We start from the raw sequence: 20,154 nt of genomic DNA on the forward strand, positions 1-20,154 counted from the left end.
GCTCTTTAATGTACTCCTGTCTGCAATGTCTTTGAAATGTGGAAGACGTACTATAAAAAATAATAACATACCAGCATCAACATCACTTTTTCTTCTGACCTACTATACTATGAGCTTTTTATGACTTTTTCCACATATAATATAACTGTAATGACTTATTTCGACATTCTACTGCACTGACTTTCGACACAGTATACTATTACTGCCATCCCCTATTCTGACATACGACGACTTCAACACTATACTATGAACATTTTAAGACTTTTCTGTGAGATAACATACTATACCATAATTATTTTTCTGACAAACAGTTCATTTTTTAAAGTACTATACCATGATATTCATAAACAACTTTACCATGACTTTTTTTAACATATACTATGACATTTTTATGATTTGGTTCGACATACTATAAGACGAGTTTATCCCCGTTTCAACATGATATACCTTGACTGTTTTCAAAGTACTATACTATTACTTTTGTTGACATGATATACAATGATTATTTTGTTTTTTAAACATACGATGACATTTTAAAACCTATTTCATATACTATGACTTTCATATATACTATGAGTTTGTCATGACATACATTATTACTTTTCTTTACAAACTATATATAATTACTTTTTTAATATAAGTTTTATTCGCACACTAAACTGACTTGTCGACATACTGAAGCAGGGGTGTTGAATTAAAATTCAGCGAGGTCCAGCGAGAGAGAATTTGCTCACGCAAAAGGTCCGGAACATCACAATAATGTCGATGATTTAGTCCCATAATTATTGAAGAAGCTTAGCAGTTGTATAAACATCAACAACTGACTGTCAAATCAAATACAGAAACTTCAATTGAATAATATCTCAACAATATTTATTGACAGTTTTCAAACTGAACTGGATGAATTATAAATACATACTCTATTAATAAATAAATGTTCTCTCGTTTCAAGTAAAATAAGGGCTCCATTTCAGATTAAATGACATAACAGAAAGCTTTAGAAATAAAGTACTTCATTTTAGAAAAATATTTAACTGAATTGCCCTGCAGCTTTAAATCCAGTTCATTCAGGAGTGAAGTCAACCAAAAAAAACATGATATATTTTTCTCATCTTCTAAAAAGGAGAAGTGTGTGAGCAGGGACCTTATCTGAGCTTGTTTCAGCTCTATTCCTCTCTGCTTACATCATCGTTGGGTTAGTGAATTGATGTGTTAGGGTTATGATCATATTGGACTCTTAGATTGTATTATTGTTATGTCCCTTAATTTCAGATATCAGTGGGTACGTTTTCTCAAGAGTTATTCTTTGTCTCGAGGTTCCATCTCAGATGCGTCAGACGGAGAGACTGACTAGACCCGTGTATTAATACCACAATATACAAAAACACAATGTTACAAGTGAAAGTCCTGAATTCTTACTCAAGCAAAAGTATGTTAGTATATAATCAAGAACATGTACTTGAAGTAAAAATGGTACTCCCTATGCAGCCAAATGGGCTCTTTAGTTGTTACATTATATATTCTATTATTATTGATCTTGTAACATGCAAGATGCATTTTAATGCTGCAGCTGGCTGCAATAGAGCACATTTGATTCATGTTTATACTGTCGCATCACACCACTGATAAAACAGCACAACGCTCTTCATAGATGTAGCCTCTTCATGAACCCGTACTCATCTGAACAGTAACTAATAATTAAAGCTGACAGATGCATATAGTGCGGTAAGAATGTACAATAAGAATCCAAATGTAGTGGAGTAGAAGTATACAGTTGCATAAAGTGGAAATCCTCAAGTAAAGTACAGACGATGATGGCCTTGAGGCTTTGTATTGGATCTGTGGTAACCTGTCACATCCAAAAAGGAACAAAGTTAAAAGTTAACCAAAAGGAGTTTGAGTCAGAATACCGGGTGATCATTATCTACATTACAAGGACCTAAAAGCACAAACCGAGTTACTGTCCATTACAAGAAAGATTTTTAAAAAGTCACAATAACCCTTAAACTAATGTTTAACTTATTGCAGTAAACTGTCCTTCAAAAAGGAGAATGAGTAATGTTCGTTTGAAGTATACAGATATGAAAGGGCTGCATTGTACTGGCATAAAGCCTGCCACTGTGGTTAATTATTTGCATCCAATAACACATTAAGATTGTGGCTCACCTTAGTTCACCTTGATCGCATCAATCTCCTGTTCCTGCGTTAAGGGCAGAGCGGGGTCGTGTGCAAAATCACTCTATGAAAATGATTTCATCTTTTTGCAGAGCGTTCTGAATGTAGAGCAACTATTACACCCTATAGAGTGGACTTAAAGTATCCCACAATGCATCATGAAAAGTAGTGCACATTGTATGAGACTTGTGTGAAGGAGGATCTTATTTTGATGTGTATTCATAACTGTACTGCAGTTTATAATCATAGTTAACAATACTGTTAGATATATTTGTTATTATTCAACATACTTGTTACTTATTACATTTTGTAATCATATTCTGTGCTGGCAGAGATGAGCCTTGCTGGATTGGCGAGTTCTGCCCGAGGCGCCAAGAAGTGGGAAACGTACACGTGTGGATTCATTGGATTTAACATTAGCCCGAGATGATGAAAGATCACGGTTACTGTTTTGAGTATTTTCATTGCTGTATTTATCATTTGAAATGCTTACTGATCGAAATGTGCAGCCCTAAGCAGAACCTTCCCGAGGCTGCACGGGTACAGAGACCGAGAATCAATGCTGAGTGCAGACAGAGGAGAGGTGAAGCGTAAAAACAGCACTCGTGAACTCATCGTGACACATCTGGATTAAACTTGTGTGGGAAGCCTCCAAGTGCGGCACAGAGCGGTTAAGGCGCTCGACCGCCATTACCCTTACATCAACAGTATACAGTTAGAGTTTCATTGAAACTGAGTAACTGAACATTTTAGTGCACTATTGCTAACATAACTGCCTTCTCAGTAACATAACTAAAGCTGTATGGCAGTAGACCATCCGCCACTTTGTTGGAGGTGCAAACATCGGAGGTGCATGATGTTCACTGTAGCGGGCAGCCTGGCTCAGCATCTGATGGAGCTTTGAAGTAATCGAACATTCTGCACTTTGTGCAAGCAATGCAGTTGCATGAATAAACATTGTATAACATGTAATTATACTTAAAATATGTTCACATTAATTACTGCTTAATAGTGGTGTCTCCTCTACTCAAACAATGGCTCCCTTGTAAAAGTCTGTGTGTCGGTGCGACATTATCACAGCTGGTCCTGTTTAACATTATGTTGTTATCTTATAATATCACTAATAGGATGGAGTCAACAAGCGGAGTTGAAATAAGATAGATAATTAAAGCAGGTCATGAACGGCTCGCGAGCTGGTGTCTGTATCAGCAGAGCTGTATTAGCATCTCCTGTATTTCTGCAAACACATAATACACCAAAGAGCAAGATATTACGTATTATTGAAATTCTATCCAGGTATTCACCCCTCTATACACCAGACACTACCATGTTTCTCATTAATGTGAAATGGACAGAATGGAAAAGCAGTCCAGAGAGACGTTCTCTTCACGAACACCACTTCAACACAACTTTGCTCTTCTGTGGCGTCTTCCTGATTTTAGCTGCTTTTCCTTCGTCGACTTCTCACAGAAATTAATCAGAATTAATAATTTGACTTTGTTTTGAAGCCTCATGCTGCAGTACCACTCTCCACCTGTTGACAGTGATGCTCTGGCGAGGTTATAACAAACACATTTGACATTAACAGAGTTGACATTGACAGAATCGAGTGTTTCCCACAGGATTTTGAGAGACTGTGGTGGGTTGATCTCAGACCCTCTAGGGGGGTCTGGGGGAAATGTACATTTTAAAGTTAAAGACATCAATCTGGTGTAAAAAAAAATGAATACGCTAGATCTCTGAAAAACCTTTACTTGAAGCATATTTTGATGCCAACACTTTTGTACTTTTACTTAAGTAACATTTTTAATGCAGGACTTTTACTTGTCAAGAGTATTTTTACACTGTACTCTAGTAAACAATTAAATCATAAATACATTGGTTGAATAAATATAAACATTCTGACACAACAAAAAAAGTCACACTCAAGACGGGTCAGGTTGGTGGCTGACATCGGCGTAGACTGTCCGCCCCGGGTAACAGCCGTGATGGGAACAGGGGGCTCATCCCTCTCCGCGGGGAGAGAGGGCACAGCGAGCACTCAGTTCACGGCCCAGAGAAAAGGGCGAGGGGTGCTGTACAGGCTAGTTTTCATGGCTTGGGAATTAATATTCATAATTCTAATATTTGGAGCTCCAGTCATAATTTTAGGTCAGATGATGTTCTTGCAGGTCCCTGCACTACACTTATACATAGTTGAAAACAGCAATATGTCAGAGTGATAAACAATTGATCTTGCAATCTTAATGTCAATAGCTTGTTTGCTTGCACCTCCAACACAATGGGGCATCATTTGCACCGAATTGTGGGTAATAAAATTGTGAAAATTAATTAATTAAAAAGAATATTAATAATTATCCAACTAAACTGAATTAAAACAGTGCAGGGCTGACATAACGTTACAGGTGGAATATTTTAATAACTTCGCTGACTCAAATCTTTTTATTTTTAGTTGAGTTTAAAGATATGCATGCAATCATTAACTTTGTTTGATTTAACACTTGGGTTTAGCATTTGCTCCATAAACTAAATGCTAGTTCAACATTAGTTAGTTAGTACTCACAGGTCCGTGGTGTTTATCCTGGAGCATGAGCTGAACTGGCTGAACTCCAGGTTGATGCTAGAATAGATGGTCAGAAGTTAATGAGCTATAATGTCCATCTCTTCAGTCACTTAAACTTAATGAAAATACACTTAAATGTTATCTAAATTTTGAGCAATTAGGTTTTAGCTTGTCTCTTAACAAGTTAGCCAGTTAGCTGTTAGCTCACACTCAACTAACTAGGTTACTGTTACTGGTGCTATAATGACGCTAGCTTGCTAGCACGCTAATTGCGATTAGCACCAACACCTGCACAACCTGCATCAATATATACTGCAATAACAAGCCAAACACACGTATGTACCTTCTGTGGATCAATGTACTGCCTCAAGCAGGTGGTAAACGAAGATTTGAACTTATTAAGGACTTCATAGGAATAAAACAGCGGTCCCATCCCCGCTTCTGCCTGAAGTTTAGCTCCAGTACAGCTCTCACCCTGCCTCACAGACACAGGTGATTGGGCTGCTGCTTAATTGGGCTCGTTGACGATAAATTGCGCCACACCTGGAAAGTGGACGAGAGCAGGCGGCAATACACAGGAAGTCACAGAAATAGCTACATCCTGTTACATTTGTAGGCTACCTGTAGTTTGGAATATATATGTTGTGCTCGACTGTATGTATCTGACGTTGTATTCTAACCCATGTTCTTTTTTATGCCGTTTTAAAGCATTTTGTAATTGCAGCTCGTTTTGAAAAGTGCTATATAAATAACATTTACTATTATTATTTCAACTACCCAAGATATGTTTTAACAGATTAAACCTTAGCACAACATTAGACTAATTACAATCGAGAGTTCAATCCAGCCCTTTTAATCAGAATTTTTGTCTAAAAAAATATATTTTAGGCTGGACCATATTGCTGACTCATGACTGTTGGATAATAAATAATGATATGAATACCCTATAACCATGAATTTCTGAAATAATCCAATAGGTTTTTAAACCACAATTTATTCGGAAATCATCTTTCTTCTTTTCACAGTAACAGTTTATTGCAACTCATTTCTATTTATTTAAAGATGTCCAAATTATAAAAAATCTGAAATGTTTGTTGATGGAGCTCAAAAAGATGCTTGTTTTTAAAGCATCATGTCACATACCAACAAATCAGTGGAGGTGCAGTCGAGGTTCAGTGGAGGCACATTTTACATCTTAATTTTGTTTCTGTGATATAAGAGTTTTCTGGAGAGGTTTCACGTGCAAAGTCCACCTTAGAAATCAGTTGGTTTACTGAAGTGCAGCTGAAAATGAGCATGAATGATTACTCATCAAACAGGAGAGCTGGATGACACTGCTTGTAAGAAGAGTCTCCCAGAAGGGTGTATTTCCACATTTTGCCACTTTGACTAAAACCTCTCAGGTGTCTGTTTGACCATCTCCCCAAATTATAGTCGGTAGTTTAAGGCGACAATGTGTTCACTGCAACGTGTGAATCCCAGGGTGAGGGGGATTAGAGTGTCACCACACAGTCGACTGCAGATTCTGGCTGCACACATCACACAGGACATCACACTGGTAAGTGCCAATAATCTATCTTTATTTATCCAGCTTCACATTCAGTGTGTGTATATACTGGAGACATAGATGCATTTTTTGAAAATGGAAGAATGTAAAACAAAGTGAAAGATTTACTTCTAACTTCTCATACCACTTACATTGTGGTATTTAAGCTAAGATGTGGAGTCTATGTGTCAAAGCAACTTCCATCAAACCAATGAAATACCTGTTTATCATCATGAATGTCTAGTTTATAATAAGCAACTGATTCATTCCAAAGTAACAAACCACAATTAATTTCTATACTGTATAGTTTAAAGGTGGCATAATAAACTACCTAATGCTTTCCTGCATCAATATGTTGTCCTGCAGGGGGCGCTGAAACCCTTTAAAGAGGTGATTGATGTCAGCTCAGGTGATCCCCACAGAGCAGGAATGAAACCAAATACATTTGTTCACCAGGTTAGTTTCAGGTCATTTACATTTTTCAAATTTTCTAAATAATGTTGGTGATCTGTGTTTTGAATCTATCCATTTCACGTATTTATTTTCAATAATTATATTACATTCATTTATAGATATTTGTTGTAGTCATTGTAATGGCATAATGACAAACTGTTATGTTATACATTTGACATTATCCTTCTGATCACACATGTTTTGTCGATCCTTGATTACTCTCTTCATATTCTATTTAGGTACGTTAATTTAAGTTTGTGTTGTATTTTTTGTAACCATGTTCTCTGTGCTGCAGATTTCTTGACTTTGATACTCTTTTCAGCAAGGTACATTCAAGCAAAGTTATATAAATATTCTGTAACTTATTGCCATAAGTCCAGCCTATTTCCTCAGGTCTTGGCAGTGTGTCTGCTCCCTCAGCTGCTGGAAGAAAAATCTTTTCCTCTGGATGTCAGGCAGAGGGCTCGGAGGCTCCTGGAGGCCTGCGATGGAGGAAGCGTAGGTGAGGACTGGAGAGAGGCTGTTTCTGTACAATGTGTCAGACTTTTAAAAACATGACTTACTTGCATTTTAATTACCAACTGTTGAAAAACACAGTAGCATATCCAATGATTGATCCACCCACAGGTTCCTACACAGCCTCCTCTGGCATGCTTCATGTAAGGCAAAGCATTGCTGAGTTCATCATGAGACGAGACGGTGGAGTGCCTTCATACGCCAAAGACGTCTTCATTTCTGCTGGTTTTCAAAAGGCCCTGATGGTATAAACATCTTTTATTACTTGTATCACCACTACTCATTGTCCAGATACACTCTGACACATATGGACGTTAAAGGATTATTCTGACCATAATTTCCGAGTTATGGGAACACTGTACTCACCGAGAACTAAAGTTCAATCAGTTTTAAAGTGCTCTGGTACTGGCAAGGCTATCATTTGTTCAGACATCAACATTTCAATGATAGATGAACAAAATCTTGAGAACAAACATAGGAAGAATTGGCAATGTCCAACACAGAGAGATTCTCTCCTCAGGGGGGACTTTGACCTTTGTAGATTCTCAAAATTAACATGTTTTGTTCTGTAAATCCTGCATATTTGCACTGTAGATGTAGTTTGTCTTACAACTGTGACATATGTACATTTAATACAAAAATATAATTTAAAATTTTCTGAAAAACTGCACAGCCAACCTACATGACGGTTCAATAAACATTAAAACACTTTTCTACCTAATACTTTTATAGTTTTTTACTCTTATAATCGTTATCATTTATCTCACACTAGCCTCATTCCACTGCAACTAGTTACAGTTTGAGCATGGGACAAAACATTGAATCTTTTAAAGACAGGCATACAGAAAAAGTATGACCACTTACCACAAGAATGGCAGGTCAAAGTTGAACCAGGAAGTCAGGCTGTACACCGTGGTGGATGTTTATAACGGACAGTTTGATCTTCCGACCGCTTGTGTTTCTTGACCTGTTGGAATTCATACAGCTTAGTAATTATTGCCTTAGTTAAAATGTCATAACTGATAGAAATATTGGCCCAAACTCCTCAAAATAAGACACGTTGTTACTAACTAGAATGATTCTTTAAAGCTCAGAATGTTAAAATTATGGAACAACTGAACAATGAATAAATATATGGTACGTTTGGTTGATCTGTTGTGTGTTAAGGTGGTTGTGAAGCTGCTGGCCAATGGGGAAGAGGAGACCCAGACAGGCGTTTTGACCCCGATGCCCTGCCCACACACCCTGCCAGCACTTCTGGATGAGGCCGGGGTGACACTGGTGCCACACCAGTTGATGGAGGACCGAGGCTGGGCTGTGGACCTGGACGAGCTGCATCGAGCTTTGAAGACCGCAAGGGGACGCTGTGAACCCAGAGCCATTTACATCAGCAACCCAGGAAACCCCACAGGTACACTACACATAGTAACTATATTAAAGCCATCTGTTTAAACGTCCTTGGTTTCATCACTGTGTATGCTGCTGTTTGTCTCCCTAGGTCATGTGCAGGACTGGAAATCAATAAAGGAAGTGATTCAGTTTGCAGCTGCTGAGAGACTCTTGCTGTTGGTTGATGAGGTGATCACAAACTGTATCTTCAGATTGGGATTTTATATGTAAGCCCATTGCTCGCACAGTCTTTCATCATCTATCGATTCCTTTTCTCTGCACTCCAGGTGTACCAGGACAGTGTGTATGGAGAGGGCCGAGAGTTTATCTCCTATAAGAGAGTCCTGTTTGAGATGGACATGGAGTACTCGGAGACAGTGCAGTTGGTCTCCTTCCACTCTTTATCCAATGCCCAGATGGGAGAGTGAGTTCTGTCTCTCATGCTTGCATTTTGTGCACTTATCTGGCATTTTGATAGTATTTTGCTATTGTGTTTGCTGACAGCATCATACAACAACAGGTAACTTCAACCATTCAAACTGAAGATGTAAATCCTTAAAAATAAAAAAGCTCCCAAATTAATATTTTGTGTAGCTTTATAGTTTTTAACACATGTTACTCAAATGGGAGGTAATAGCGTATTTGTTGGAGACTATTTTCATTGGCTGATTGACGTATCATGTAGGTGGAATTGACCGTGATCATAATGCTTTGATATTTGATCTCCCGAGAATGGAAGGCACTTAAGCTGATAAGTAGTTCCCACATTTAAAAAAAATGATTTCGTAGACAGGCAAAGACTGAACTTCAGGCCACACAACCACACAACCCTCGACTGCCCATGCAGCTCAGGTCACACACAAGAGTAAATATTTGAATAATAGTTCAAATTTAAAAAGAATTTCCAGAAAATGGAAAAGTAGTGCTGCTGAAACTATCATGACCCAACACACACAACAAAATCAAACATTCAACTTAACAAGAAACCAAATAACTTCTGTATCTGTGTCTCAGGTGCGGCCTGAGGGCGGGATACATGGAGCTGGTCAACATTGACCCAGAGGTGATGCATTTTGTTGATACTATGTTGTGTACTGATATCAGTACTCCAGTCACAGGACAGCTTGCTTTGGATCTCATGGTCAACCCACCACAACCGGGGGACCTTTCCTTTGACACATACACTCAGGTGAGACATCTGCAGCACCTCTTTGGGCTTACAAAAGATTTTTAGAGTCTCGCATCAACGCTCATTTTCCTGCTTCTTTCGCTCAGACAGACAGTATAAATGATTGTCCTGTGTTGCATTACCACTTACAATATGAAGTTTGATCTATTTCTTTTCATTTTTTTTTTTTTTAAGGAGATTCTCCTCACTCGGGCTACTTTGTCCCAGAATGCTCAGCGGGCTCAGGAGTTCCTGAATGAGCTACCAGGAATGAGCTGTCAGCCAGCGATGGGGGGAATCTACCTTTATCCCCGCCTGCATTTAACATCTGACATCATAGAGAAGGCCAAGGTGGAAAATTATTAGCAACCGTCATGTAACGAAATGTAGTGCAATGTGGTGACACTGAAATTTTACAAGGAGCTTTATTCAATTTGTATTACTGCCAACTATTCTTTAAAGCGCGTAGTAGTGGTTGGTACTCTTGGCCTCCTATGCAGCCTGTCATGTCAAATTTCCATCCATTTCGATATGAAAAATTTTCTTGACTTAATCCATTACAGCAAACTCTATCTTTACAATTAAATCAATACACATTGGTGTGACTCTCGGTGCTTCCCAGCAGGTAGTCAAATTGCTGTTTTTAAGACAGTACAGTTAACATATGAAGTTAGTTAGCATTCAATATCGACTCATCACATTCATTTTCCAGTAACTACGAGCTCTGAGAAAAAACATTCTGTCAATTACAGCAATAACAAGTTACTGAAAATATTCTCATCTCTGCTTTTAGATATTGGAGGTGGAGGCAGATGTTCTGTATTGTCAGATGTTACTAGAAGATAAGGGTGTGTGTTTAGGAGCAGGGTGTCAGTATGGTGAAACAACTGGCAACCACCATCTGAGGTGAGAGACATGAAGTTTGGCAGATTATTCGAGTATATTTTATTTCCTCAAAACTAAATATTGTGGGGTTTTTTTGTGTCTTAGGTTATGTATCCTTGTTCTTCCTGACACCCTGGAGGAGGTCCTGGCTGGCCTCGGCTCCTTTTACCTTCATGGACACACCTCCTCACCCTGACAGGCGTATGAAGGATGGAGACATGGGGGACATTTTGTGACCCAACATGTACCCCCCTGTGTCGAAGGACGGATCCTCAACTCAAGTGTCGATCCTTTACTTTGTTTCTTTGCTTCACATTTTTTCCCAAAATACTTTGACTGTACTGTGACTGATTTATATGCTTTTAGACATGAAACAAGCAAAAACAATTTTTTCTTCTGCAAATAAAAGAATCTTAAAATTCTTAACCCTTAATAAACAGATTGTTATCCACCATCAGCTAAAACAGAAGAATAACACATTTATAGAAACAAATCTAAACTATCTAATCTAATTAACACAAACGCATTGTCTCAACAAAGTTCATAGAAAACCATTCAATAGTTGTTGTCATATTTCAGTAAAAACAACAGAAATGTCAACCCCATGGTGGCACTGGAGGAAGAGTCAGTGGGATTCATCCTCTGGAGACCACGAATGTCTTTAAAAATTAGCACTCTATTAAATATATGTTTGTATTAGTCTGGAACAAAGTGGTGGAAAGTAACTGAATACATTTACTCAATACTGTATTTTAATGTTGAGGTACTTTACTTGATACTTTATACTTCCACTTGACACTCACACTGTGTGTTCATGCGGTTTGCATGCACCACCTCTCCAGTCTCTCTAGTTTTTGAGAACCCCTACCACAGAGAGAACAAAGTTATCAATCATTTTTACCATACTCTCCTAGGTCTCCCACATATGAAATTGGTTATTGTATATTTTACTGCAAAAGTGGTTAAACTGACAGATATTCTGACAAACCCCCTAAATTACAGGCCAAATGTGATATGATTCACCTGAACTCACGTAATTTTCATCTGATTGATCCCAAATGTGGTGTGATAGTGGGCAGGGCGTTTCTCTACATGTGTGACAAAACAGGAAATCACTGAGGAAACACAGAAGTACAATCAGAGGAAATTCTGAAAAGAGGTATTCTGCAAAATGCATAATTTAGCTTTTGATACTTTAAGTATATATTGATGCTAATTGTGTGCTTTGGGGAATGTGAACCTGTAGGGATTCTCTGCTAATGAGCACCTGATTATTTAAAGGCACACATGATGGAAATCAAGCACAAAGCAAATCTGATGAAGCAATATGCGAAAAGCGTAGTTCTCTCCATGTATTAAATGTATTCTTTTAATAAAGTAGTGTCTATTCTATAGTATCCTGGGGTGCACTGGAAATCTGATTTTATGTGCTTTACTTTTATACTTTTATTTAAGTATATTTGGTCTACTTATGTACATTTATTATGCACTGCAAATAATTGCTTTTGTATCCAGAACATTTATTTAACCCTTAATTTAAAATGTATACTAAACTTTCAATAACTGGTCTGTTGTAATTACTCACTGATTTAAGTCTCAAGATTATCTACAGACATGTACACCCTTATCATTTTGCCTAATTGGTGTTTCTGGGACAATCCCAGCCAAAGTTGTCTCAAAGAAAATGAATGCAGACCTTCATATTTTTAATATCTGCTTATGTGCTTGTATAGTGCTGTATTTCCTCAAACCATTGTGGGAGAAAAATGTGTGAGTGTCTTGAAATATATTTGTGTAAAATCAATCATATCCATAGTTTGAAATGTATCCATGTATATTCACATTCATACTGTGATATTGGTCTGTATCATTGTCATATGTTATTCACGTCGCTGAGACAGGGAGTCTCCAATAGCAGCCCTGGAGCCCGGGTGAAGATAGAGGGGGGATGACGTAGATCAGGGGTCGGCAACCTGCGGCTCCGGAGCCGCATGCGGCTCTTTGGCCCTTCTGTTGCGGCTCCCTGAGTCCTCTGTCCACACGGCGTTTAAGCATTGTTTTCGAGATGATCTCCATCCTGTCCAGACTTAACTGCCTGAAAACGAATATCACGTGACTATTCACGTATACTGGGCATGCAGTGGGTGCCGGTCCTACTGGTTTTCAAACCTACTGGTTCCCTTCCGTGCGTGTGTTGTGTTCGCGTAACAGCAGCAGCTGTTTTCTGCCTCTGTTGCCAGATTCGTCAAACATTCACAAACATATTGCTGGAGATCTAAATGCGACATCTCATATATATTGCGGGGATTACGATTTTATAAGTGAGCACTACATCACAGCCACGTATGAAGAAATACATTGAAGAAAATATATTTATGGAAAGATCGCATCAACCTGGATTCGAACCCTGTCGAGCAAAATAGTAATAAATTCAAGAACGGCTGCGGTCCGCCACTTGCATCTTATTCCGTAGCTTGCCTTTTTTTCTAAGTGATTGATCATGATTTGCAGACCTCCACCCTCGGTAAATTATCGATGGATAAATCCAAAAGGAGTAAACTCACGGAGGAAAATAGAGAGTTTAATTCTGCGTGGACGTATTAATTTGCTTTCACTGCCAACGATGCTGGCTTACCTGAATGCTTGATATGTGGCTAGAAATTTGATATAAAATAGCTTTTGAGGCTCCAGACAAATTTTATTTGGTCTAAAATAGGGCAAAATGGCTCTTTGGATAGTAAAGGTTGCCGACCCCTGACGTAGATAAACAAGTAGTGCAAGATTTCTAACGCAGTGCAAGAACGGGAGCCGGTCGCTGTGACGGGCGGCCAGAAGCGAAATCAGGAGAAGACGAGTTGGGAAGGAGACGGTGGTTGATCATAAAACGCTCTGTTATGACTTGGCCGAGGTACACAGTGTGACTTGTCTCGGTGAAAGTTCAGAGGAGGAGGAGGACATCTCCGAAGAGGGGGAGACTTAGGGTAGAATGGAGGTATAAAGTAATGAACAATTCTATTGTGAAGTTAGTTGACTCCGGACAGCTCGGTTTACTTGTATACTTTGTGATGCAAATAAATCTGCGTGAACTGAAGAAAATCCAATCTCTTGTGTTCTGTGAGTGTTGGTTAATGAGTTCCTAATAGTGAGATCCTGTGGCGTCTCACCACGAGTCAGATAGATAACAGTTACTGAGCCAGTCGTTAGGTAAAGTCAAAGAAGCGGCGCATTAACGCCAAAAAACAACAACCTTGTGTGAGCTTCGATCTTCTCATTGAGACATCATCGGTCAGACAGAGATGAGTTCCGTGCAGGAGGTTAACCCCACGGTGCGCCGGATCAGAGCCCCAACGAGCCTGCAGAGTCTTGCTGCACGCATCAGAGAGGAGATTAAACAGGTAAATCAAAGGTGTGATACACCTTGAACTAATCACATTCAATCAAAAGAAATGTTATCTTTTAGGAAAAAGGTTGCAGAAAAAGGGTGTGTTTGTGTCTCTAACGAATAACTGAATCAGCAGTGGTGGAAGACAAATTCATATCCTTTCTTTAGCAACATTTCCATGTAAAAGCACATAACACGTATATTCTATACATGTTGTATTATTGGATTATTGTTGCAGTGTGAAACGACCTACAGCCACGCCACACTTTTAATGGGTCATCTGTGATGATTGAGAGGGATTCTTTTTGTATGAGTCTATACATTGTTTTTTTTTAAAGAAAATGCTGCATGCTATACCTTTAAGTGATGTCAGCCAATACTACCATCAACTCTTTCATTAATTATCCTAAAGGCTGCTTTGTGGACTTTCAAGGTAAAAGGTTGGATCATTTATTGTCATTCTGCAACACACGGCTGCGCAATGAAATACAGTTGTGGGCTAGTCCATTAATGCTACACAAGACAATCAGGACAAAACAAAGACAATAGTGGATCCTGTCTTGCATTTTTTTTTTTTTATTCGTATCAGGAGAAATGATAACAGCAGCACCAAAACAATTTTCTAGGCTGATATTATGGCCGGCATTTTAACATTAGAAATTAAACATCAGGGAAATATTGTCCATCAACTTCGACAATGTTCCAAGCGTCATTGATGTAAACACAGAGTCTGTCTCCACTCGTCCCAACCCAGGTCTCTGTAAAGATGTCAGCACAATAGTCACTGACCTCCCGTTGCTGGGTTAGCCTGAATTTGAATGTGACGGTACACAAGCCAGGAGCAGACTGGGTTAGCGGAACACACCCAACAAAGAATTAGCAACGCTGTCAATTGGGAGTGTTGTAAGGAGCTTTATTTTTGCAGTTTGACGATTATGTTGAGACCTCAAAGCAGATTTGATAATCTGGACAAAGTGGACTTTCCTCCCCTTATCGATCATTAAACCCAGTGTCTTTGATAGCTTCGATATTTATTTAGTTTTGGTCACACATTCACTGTGGAAAAAGAGTCATCAACTAATTACCAGAAAGTATACGTGAGAATGATGAGTTGATTTACAACCTTATAACTAACCCGTACTGTTTTTTTTCAGGGAGGGCAGAAACCCTTCCGGCAGGTGATTGATGTCAGTTCAGGGGATCCCCACAGGGCAGGGATGGCACCCATCTCATTTGTTCGGCAGGTTCGTGTTTTATTATTTACCAGCGCGTGTGTGTATATACTTGCTGTACCTGCTTTCCTGACCCTCAAGGGAATCAGTGTGACAGCTACAAACTGAGAATGTCTATCATCCCAGGTCTTGGCGGTGTGTATTTACCCCGAGCTCCTCAAAGACGAAAGCCTTCCTCTGGATGTCAAGCAGAGGGCACAGCAGCTTCTGGGGGTCTGCCCTGGAGGGAGTGTGGGTGAGAATGAATCATATTTGTTTGTTGAAAACATTTGTCCCTTTGACTGGCACCTCTGCTTTAATCGCTGATCTATCTACTTTGTGGATGCCAGGCTCATACTCTACAACCTCCTGTGGGATACCATATGTCCTCAAAAGTGTTGCAGAGTTCATCATGAGGCGAGATGGTGGAGTGAGTTCACACCCAGAGGATATAATCTTCTCTAATGGTTCCCAGAAGTCTTTGATGGTACGAAGAAAAACTATTGTTTGGAGTAGGATTAGTAACGGTGTAACACACCTCTGGATTGTCCATTACATCAGTTTAGGAACTGAGTTTACAGCCATGCAACCGTCAGCATGCGAACATCCTCACAATGGCAATGCCTATATGCCGATGTTTGCTATGTTCACAGTCTTAGTTTAGTGTGTTAGCATGTGCTAATTAGCATTAAATGCAAAATACAGATGGTCCAGGGGAATATAGTTAGCTTTGCAGGTATTTTGTCAAACAAAGATATTGGATCAATTTCAATTACGATCTAATGATGGCACTACTACATGAAAAGTCAGAATATTCATTTAAATATTAATGGACACAGTAAAAGTAAACAAAATAAGTTGAACACTCTTATCCTCAATGCAAGAAAGTACCACCAATGTGGAATAAAAGCATACATTTTTGCATGTTCCTTATTGTATTCTTATTCATCTTGTTAGATGATTTTGCACCTGATGGCCAGTGAGGAGGGGAAGACTCAGACAGGCGTTTTGACCCCGATGCCCTGCCGACACACCCTGCCAGCGCTGCTGGATGACAACGGGTTGACTCTGGTGCCATACCAGCTGATGAAGGACCGAGGCTGGGCTGTAGACCTGGACGAGCTGCATCGAGCTTTGAAGAACGCAAGGGAGCTCTGCGAACCCAGAGCCATTTACATCAGCAACCCAGGAAACCCCACAGGTAAACTACACACACAGCAGCCACTATAATCTCTCATACTCATTATTATTTCTCCTTCTATAGGTCATGTGCAAGACAGGAAAACAATAGAGGAAGTGATTCGATTTGCTGCAACCGAGGGCCTCGTTTTGTTGGCTGATGAGGTGATTGCAAGCTACACGAGGAAACTGAGATCTAAAAGTTGTTCAAAAACAAGCTCCCCTTTTTTCATGTCTTCTTGAACCTTCTAGGTGTACCAGGACAGTGTGTATGGACTGGAGAAAGAGTTCATTTCCTACAAGAGAGTCCTGTTTGACATGGGGAAAGAGTACTCAGAGACAGTGGAGTTGATATCTTTCCACTCTTTATCCAGTGCCTTGATGGGAGAGTGAGTATCACTGATGTTCTAACTCGCTCAGGCTAAGCCCTCTACTGTACTCCATGGGTAACTTTCAACAACGGTCGCTCGATATACTACATCACATCTGTGGTTTGCACAAACGCACAATGTCACATTTTTTCCAGGCGACTGGGCCGATGTGACACTACATTGGCTGTGTTGGGGTCACCGATGGGTCTAGCCTTTGCTATACTTAGATCCCCCAAAAAATGTTTGAACGTTTTTTCAGGCTGAACTCAAATTGACTGTCAGAGGCGTGTTTGGATAGGAACAGACAGAGTTGCTCTTGGTGGATTAAGGTGAACACAGTGCCTTGCAAGTTGAACTGTACCAACTTAAACAAAAAATTTGGTGCTAACTACGCTTTACAAAGCTGGATTACTCTTAATTACTAATAAGAAAAGGGAGAGAATAAGGAAGAAAATGACTAACCTTGTCACCTAAAAATGACATATATTATTATATAACACTTTTTTTCTCAATATGTTAAAGAAGGTTGAGTGAACATTCATTTGTTTTCCATGTAATACATATACCTTGGTTGTAACTAAAGCATGGTTACTGATTATACGGTTGTGTTTAGCCAAATCAACTGGTTAAGATTTAGGAAACATCAAAGTCTGGGTGAGGCCTATAAATCAAGAAAGTCAACATAAACTAAGACATGTTATGCCTACCTTAATGCCTGGTGTCAATGAGGTCAGGTGACTGTAGAGCCATTGTACTCATTGTACTCATCCATGTGTTTAGGTCTGGTCTGAGAGGAGGCTATCAGGAGGTAATTAACATGGACCCAGCAGTGAAAAAGCATTTAAAAAATGCCCCTTACAGCCCTGCAGTTATACCACAGCTTGCTCTTGAGGTCATGGTCAATCCACCCACTCCTGGAGATCCTTCCTATGAAACGTACTCACAGGTATACAATATGTTCACCAGCTAGTCACTAACTTTGTCTGTTTGCTGCTGAGCAGCCAGTGTACAATGAATGTCAGTAAAGCTGCGGGGGAAAATGAGCAGAAAGGTGCCAAGACGCTCTGTACTGAGCTGTGGGGGACTGAAAAAGTTGGGTTAAAATACTCCTTTCAATGGAGTTGTTGTTAAATATGAATTAATGCAACTTTGAGTTACTGTCAATGGAGTTTTCTTTTGGGGACCACCCAGGCCTAGCTTGTCCTTTTTTTCTCAACTGAAGGAGATTCTTCACTCTCAGAGGACTCTATCCCAGAATGCCCAGCGTGCTTGTGAGTTCCTTAATGATCTACCAGGGATGAACTGCCAACCAGCGATGGGAGGCGTCTTTCTCTATCCCTGTCTGAATTTACCACCTAAGATGTTAAACGAGGCTAAGGTGAGTAAAGATAACAAAATAATGCTTTAAATCTTTAAATTCTTAAATGTTTTCTGACGTTGTTTACATAAGTAATATGTGTTAAGAAACAGGCTATATACTGATTAAAAAAGCAAAACAATTGATGATTTATTTCATTCTTTATTTCTAAAGTCACAGTTATCACTGGTAAAAGGAAACATAATTTAATATGAACCAATGTTGTGCATAAGATCCCATATTAAACATGGAAAAGCTGTAATTGTAGCAGTAATTTGAATGGAGGCACTGTTTTTAACCTCAGATGTTAGGAGTGGAGCCAGATGTGCTTTATTGTCAAAGGTTACTGGAGGAGGAAGGTGTGTGTTTGGGTGCCGGCTGTGAGAATGGGCAAGAAGATCCAAACTACCACATCAGGTAAGAAAAACAGCAGCATGTGTGAGTGGGAGTTATTTCAGTTTTTTTTTAAAAGAGAGGACACTGAATTTTTTGTTTGAAAGTTTGTAAACAAGGACATTTTAGGAATGTGATTGATTTGTGATTATTAGCGTCATTGATTATATGACTTATTATTAAAACCTATTCCATAATTGCTGCTATCTGACTAATGCTGAGACACCACAGGATCTCACTATCAGGACCTCAGTAACAAAAACTGTGTGTGTGTGTGTGTGTGTGTGTGTGTGTGTGTGTGTGTGTATCAAGACTGATGTCCTAAAAGTACCTAAGTAGTGTCTGCCTTCTGACACGTGCATATGTTAATACTCTGTTTTGTGTGGTACTTCTCCCTCACAGGCTGTGTGTTTTGGCTCCTCCTGCCACCCTGGAGGAGATCTTGGAAAGACTTTGTTCTTTCCACCTGCGCCTGCTGGACACATTTCCCTGATGGAGGTGTCAAGGACACAGACTTTGGAGAAAAACACCAAAGCATGGGTTTCTTGCAAATCTTTTAAATTAACAGTCAGTCAAATGAATAACTTGTCCTGCAAAGAATAAAATAAATATTGATACTAAATAATAACAACTTGTGAAATAGAAGATTCAAGCCATCCAATGACGCTTTTTGAGTTTTCCAAAGACTTCTGCAGCCGTTAGCATCTTATTAACGAACAAACTAAAATTGGAGTGCAACCGTCGAAATCAATAAAGGATCTTTGAAGTATTTATGAGGTTTGATTTCATTTGATTTCACTTTATTATCAATATATGTTTGTGTCTTGCGTCCCAAGGCCTACAATGCTTCACATCCATAACAAAACACAAGATTTAACCAAACAACAAAATGTAGTACTACTAACATGCAGTATATCAGACATAACTAGGTGGAAGTATTCAGATTTACAGGGACAGTATGTATAATTTTGGGGGATCTATAGCAGAAAAATAATATAATACTTTATGTTTTCATTAGTGTATAATCTCCTGAAACTAAGAGTCGTTGTGGTTGTGGTAGCCCTTCATATCTACGCAGGGAGGGGGTCCTCTTCACAGTCCGCCATGTTTCTTCAGTAGCCCAGAACAGACAAACTAAACACTCGCCCTAGAGAGATCCTTTCACTTTTTTACGTTACCTGAAGGCCACAGTAGCTCTGCGACGCTTCATGAAACTGCGGTAACTACTAATACCACACTGTGAAAATATTTCAAATAAAAGTCCTGCATTCAGAACCTTACTTCAGTGAAAGTATGTAAGTATTGTCAGCAAGATGAACTTAAAGTAGTTTAATCTACAGCATACATCATATTCTACAGGATCATCGTATGTTTGTAGTGTTCGCTCTCCTGTGAAAACCTTGCATCTCTAAAAAGTCAACTTTTCATGAGCGCAGAAAAACAGCCCTGTTTTCAGTTGTGACGTTGCATTTCCCAGCTGATCCAAGAGGCTTTTCAAATAGTTCATTTAGCTTAAGAAGAAAGGAGAATTTGCTCAACTCATAAATGGCATTTGCATTCAAATTG

General features: G+C 39.2%; 1 protein-coding gene across 1 annotated transcript; it reads left to right on the forward strand.

The window, feature by feature from the left end:
* Positions 1 to 6,191: 6,191 nt before the first annotated feature.
* On the forward strand, positions 6,192 to 19,323 carry LOC306694909 (uncharacterized protein; the record flags this gene model as incomplete). Its single annotated transcript, XM_079157962.1, has 22 exons — positions 6,192 to 6,296; positions 6,651 to 6,740; positions 7,131 to 7,239; positions 7,365 to 7,498; positions 8,421 to 8,664; positions 8,752 to 8,831; positions 8,930 to 9,066; positions 9,657 to 9,831; positions 10,006 to 10,161; positions 10,604 to 10,716; positions 10,835 to 10,896; positions 13,972 to 14,090; positions 15,232 to 15,321; positions 15,436 to 15,544; positions 15,639 to 15,775; positions 16,246 to 16,489; positions 16,553 to 16,632; positions 16,720 to 16,856; positions 17,619 to 17,784; positions 18,061 to 18,216; positions 18,500 to 18,612; positions 18,991 to 19,323. 22 exons carry the CDS (start codon positions 6,192 to 6,194, stop codon positions 19,079 to 19,081), a joined length of 2,847 nt encoding a protein of 948 aa, XP_079014088.1. The 3' UTR covers positions 19,082 to 19,323.
* Positions 19,324 to 20,154: the final 831 nt, after the last annotated feature.

Source organism: Pholis gunnellus, assembly GCF_910591455.1.
Source record: "Pholis gunnellus genome assembly, chromosome: 4".
Taxonomy (NCBI): Eukaryota; Metazoa; Chordata; class Actinopteri; order Perciformes; family Pholidae; genus Pholis; species Pholis gunnellus.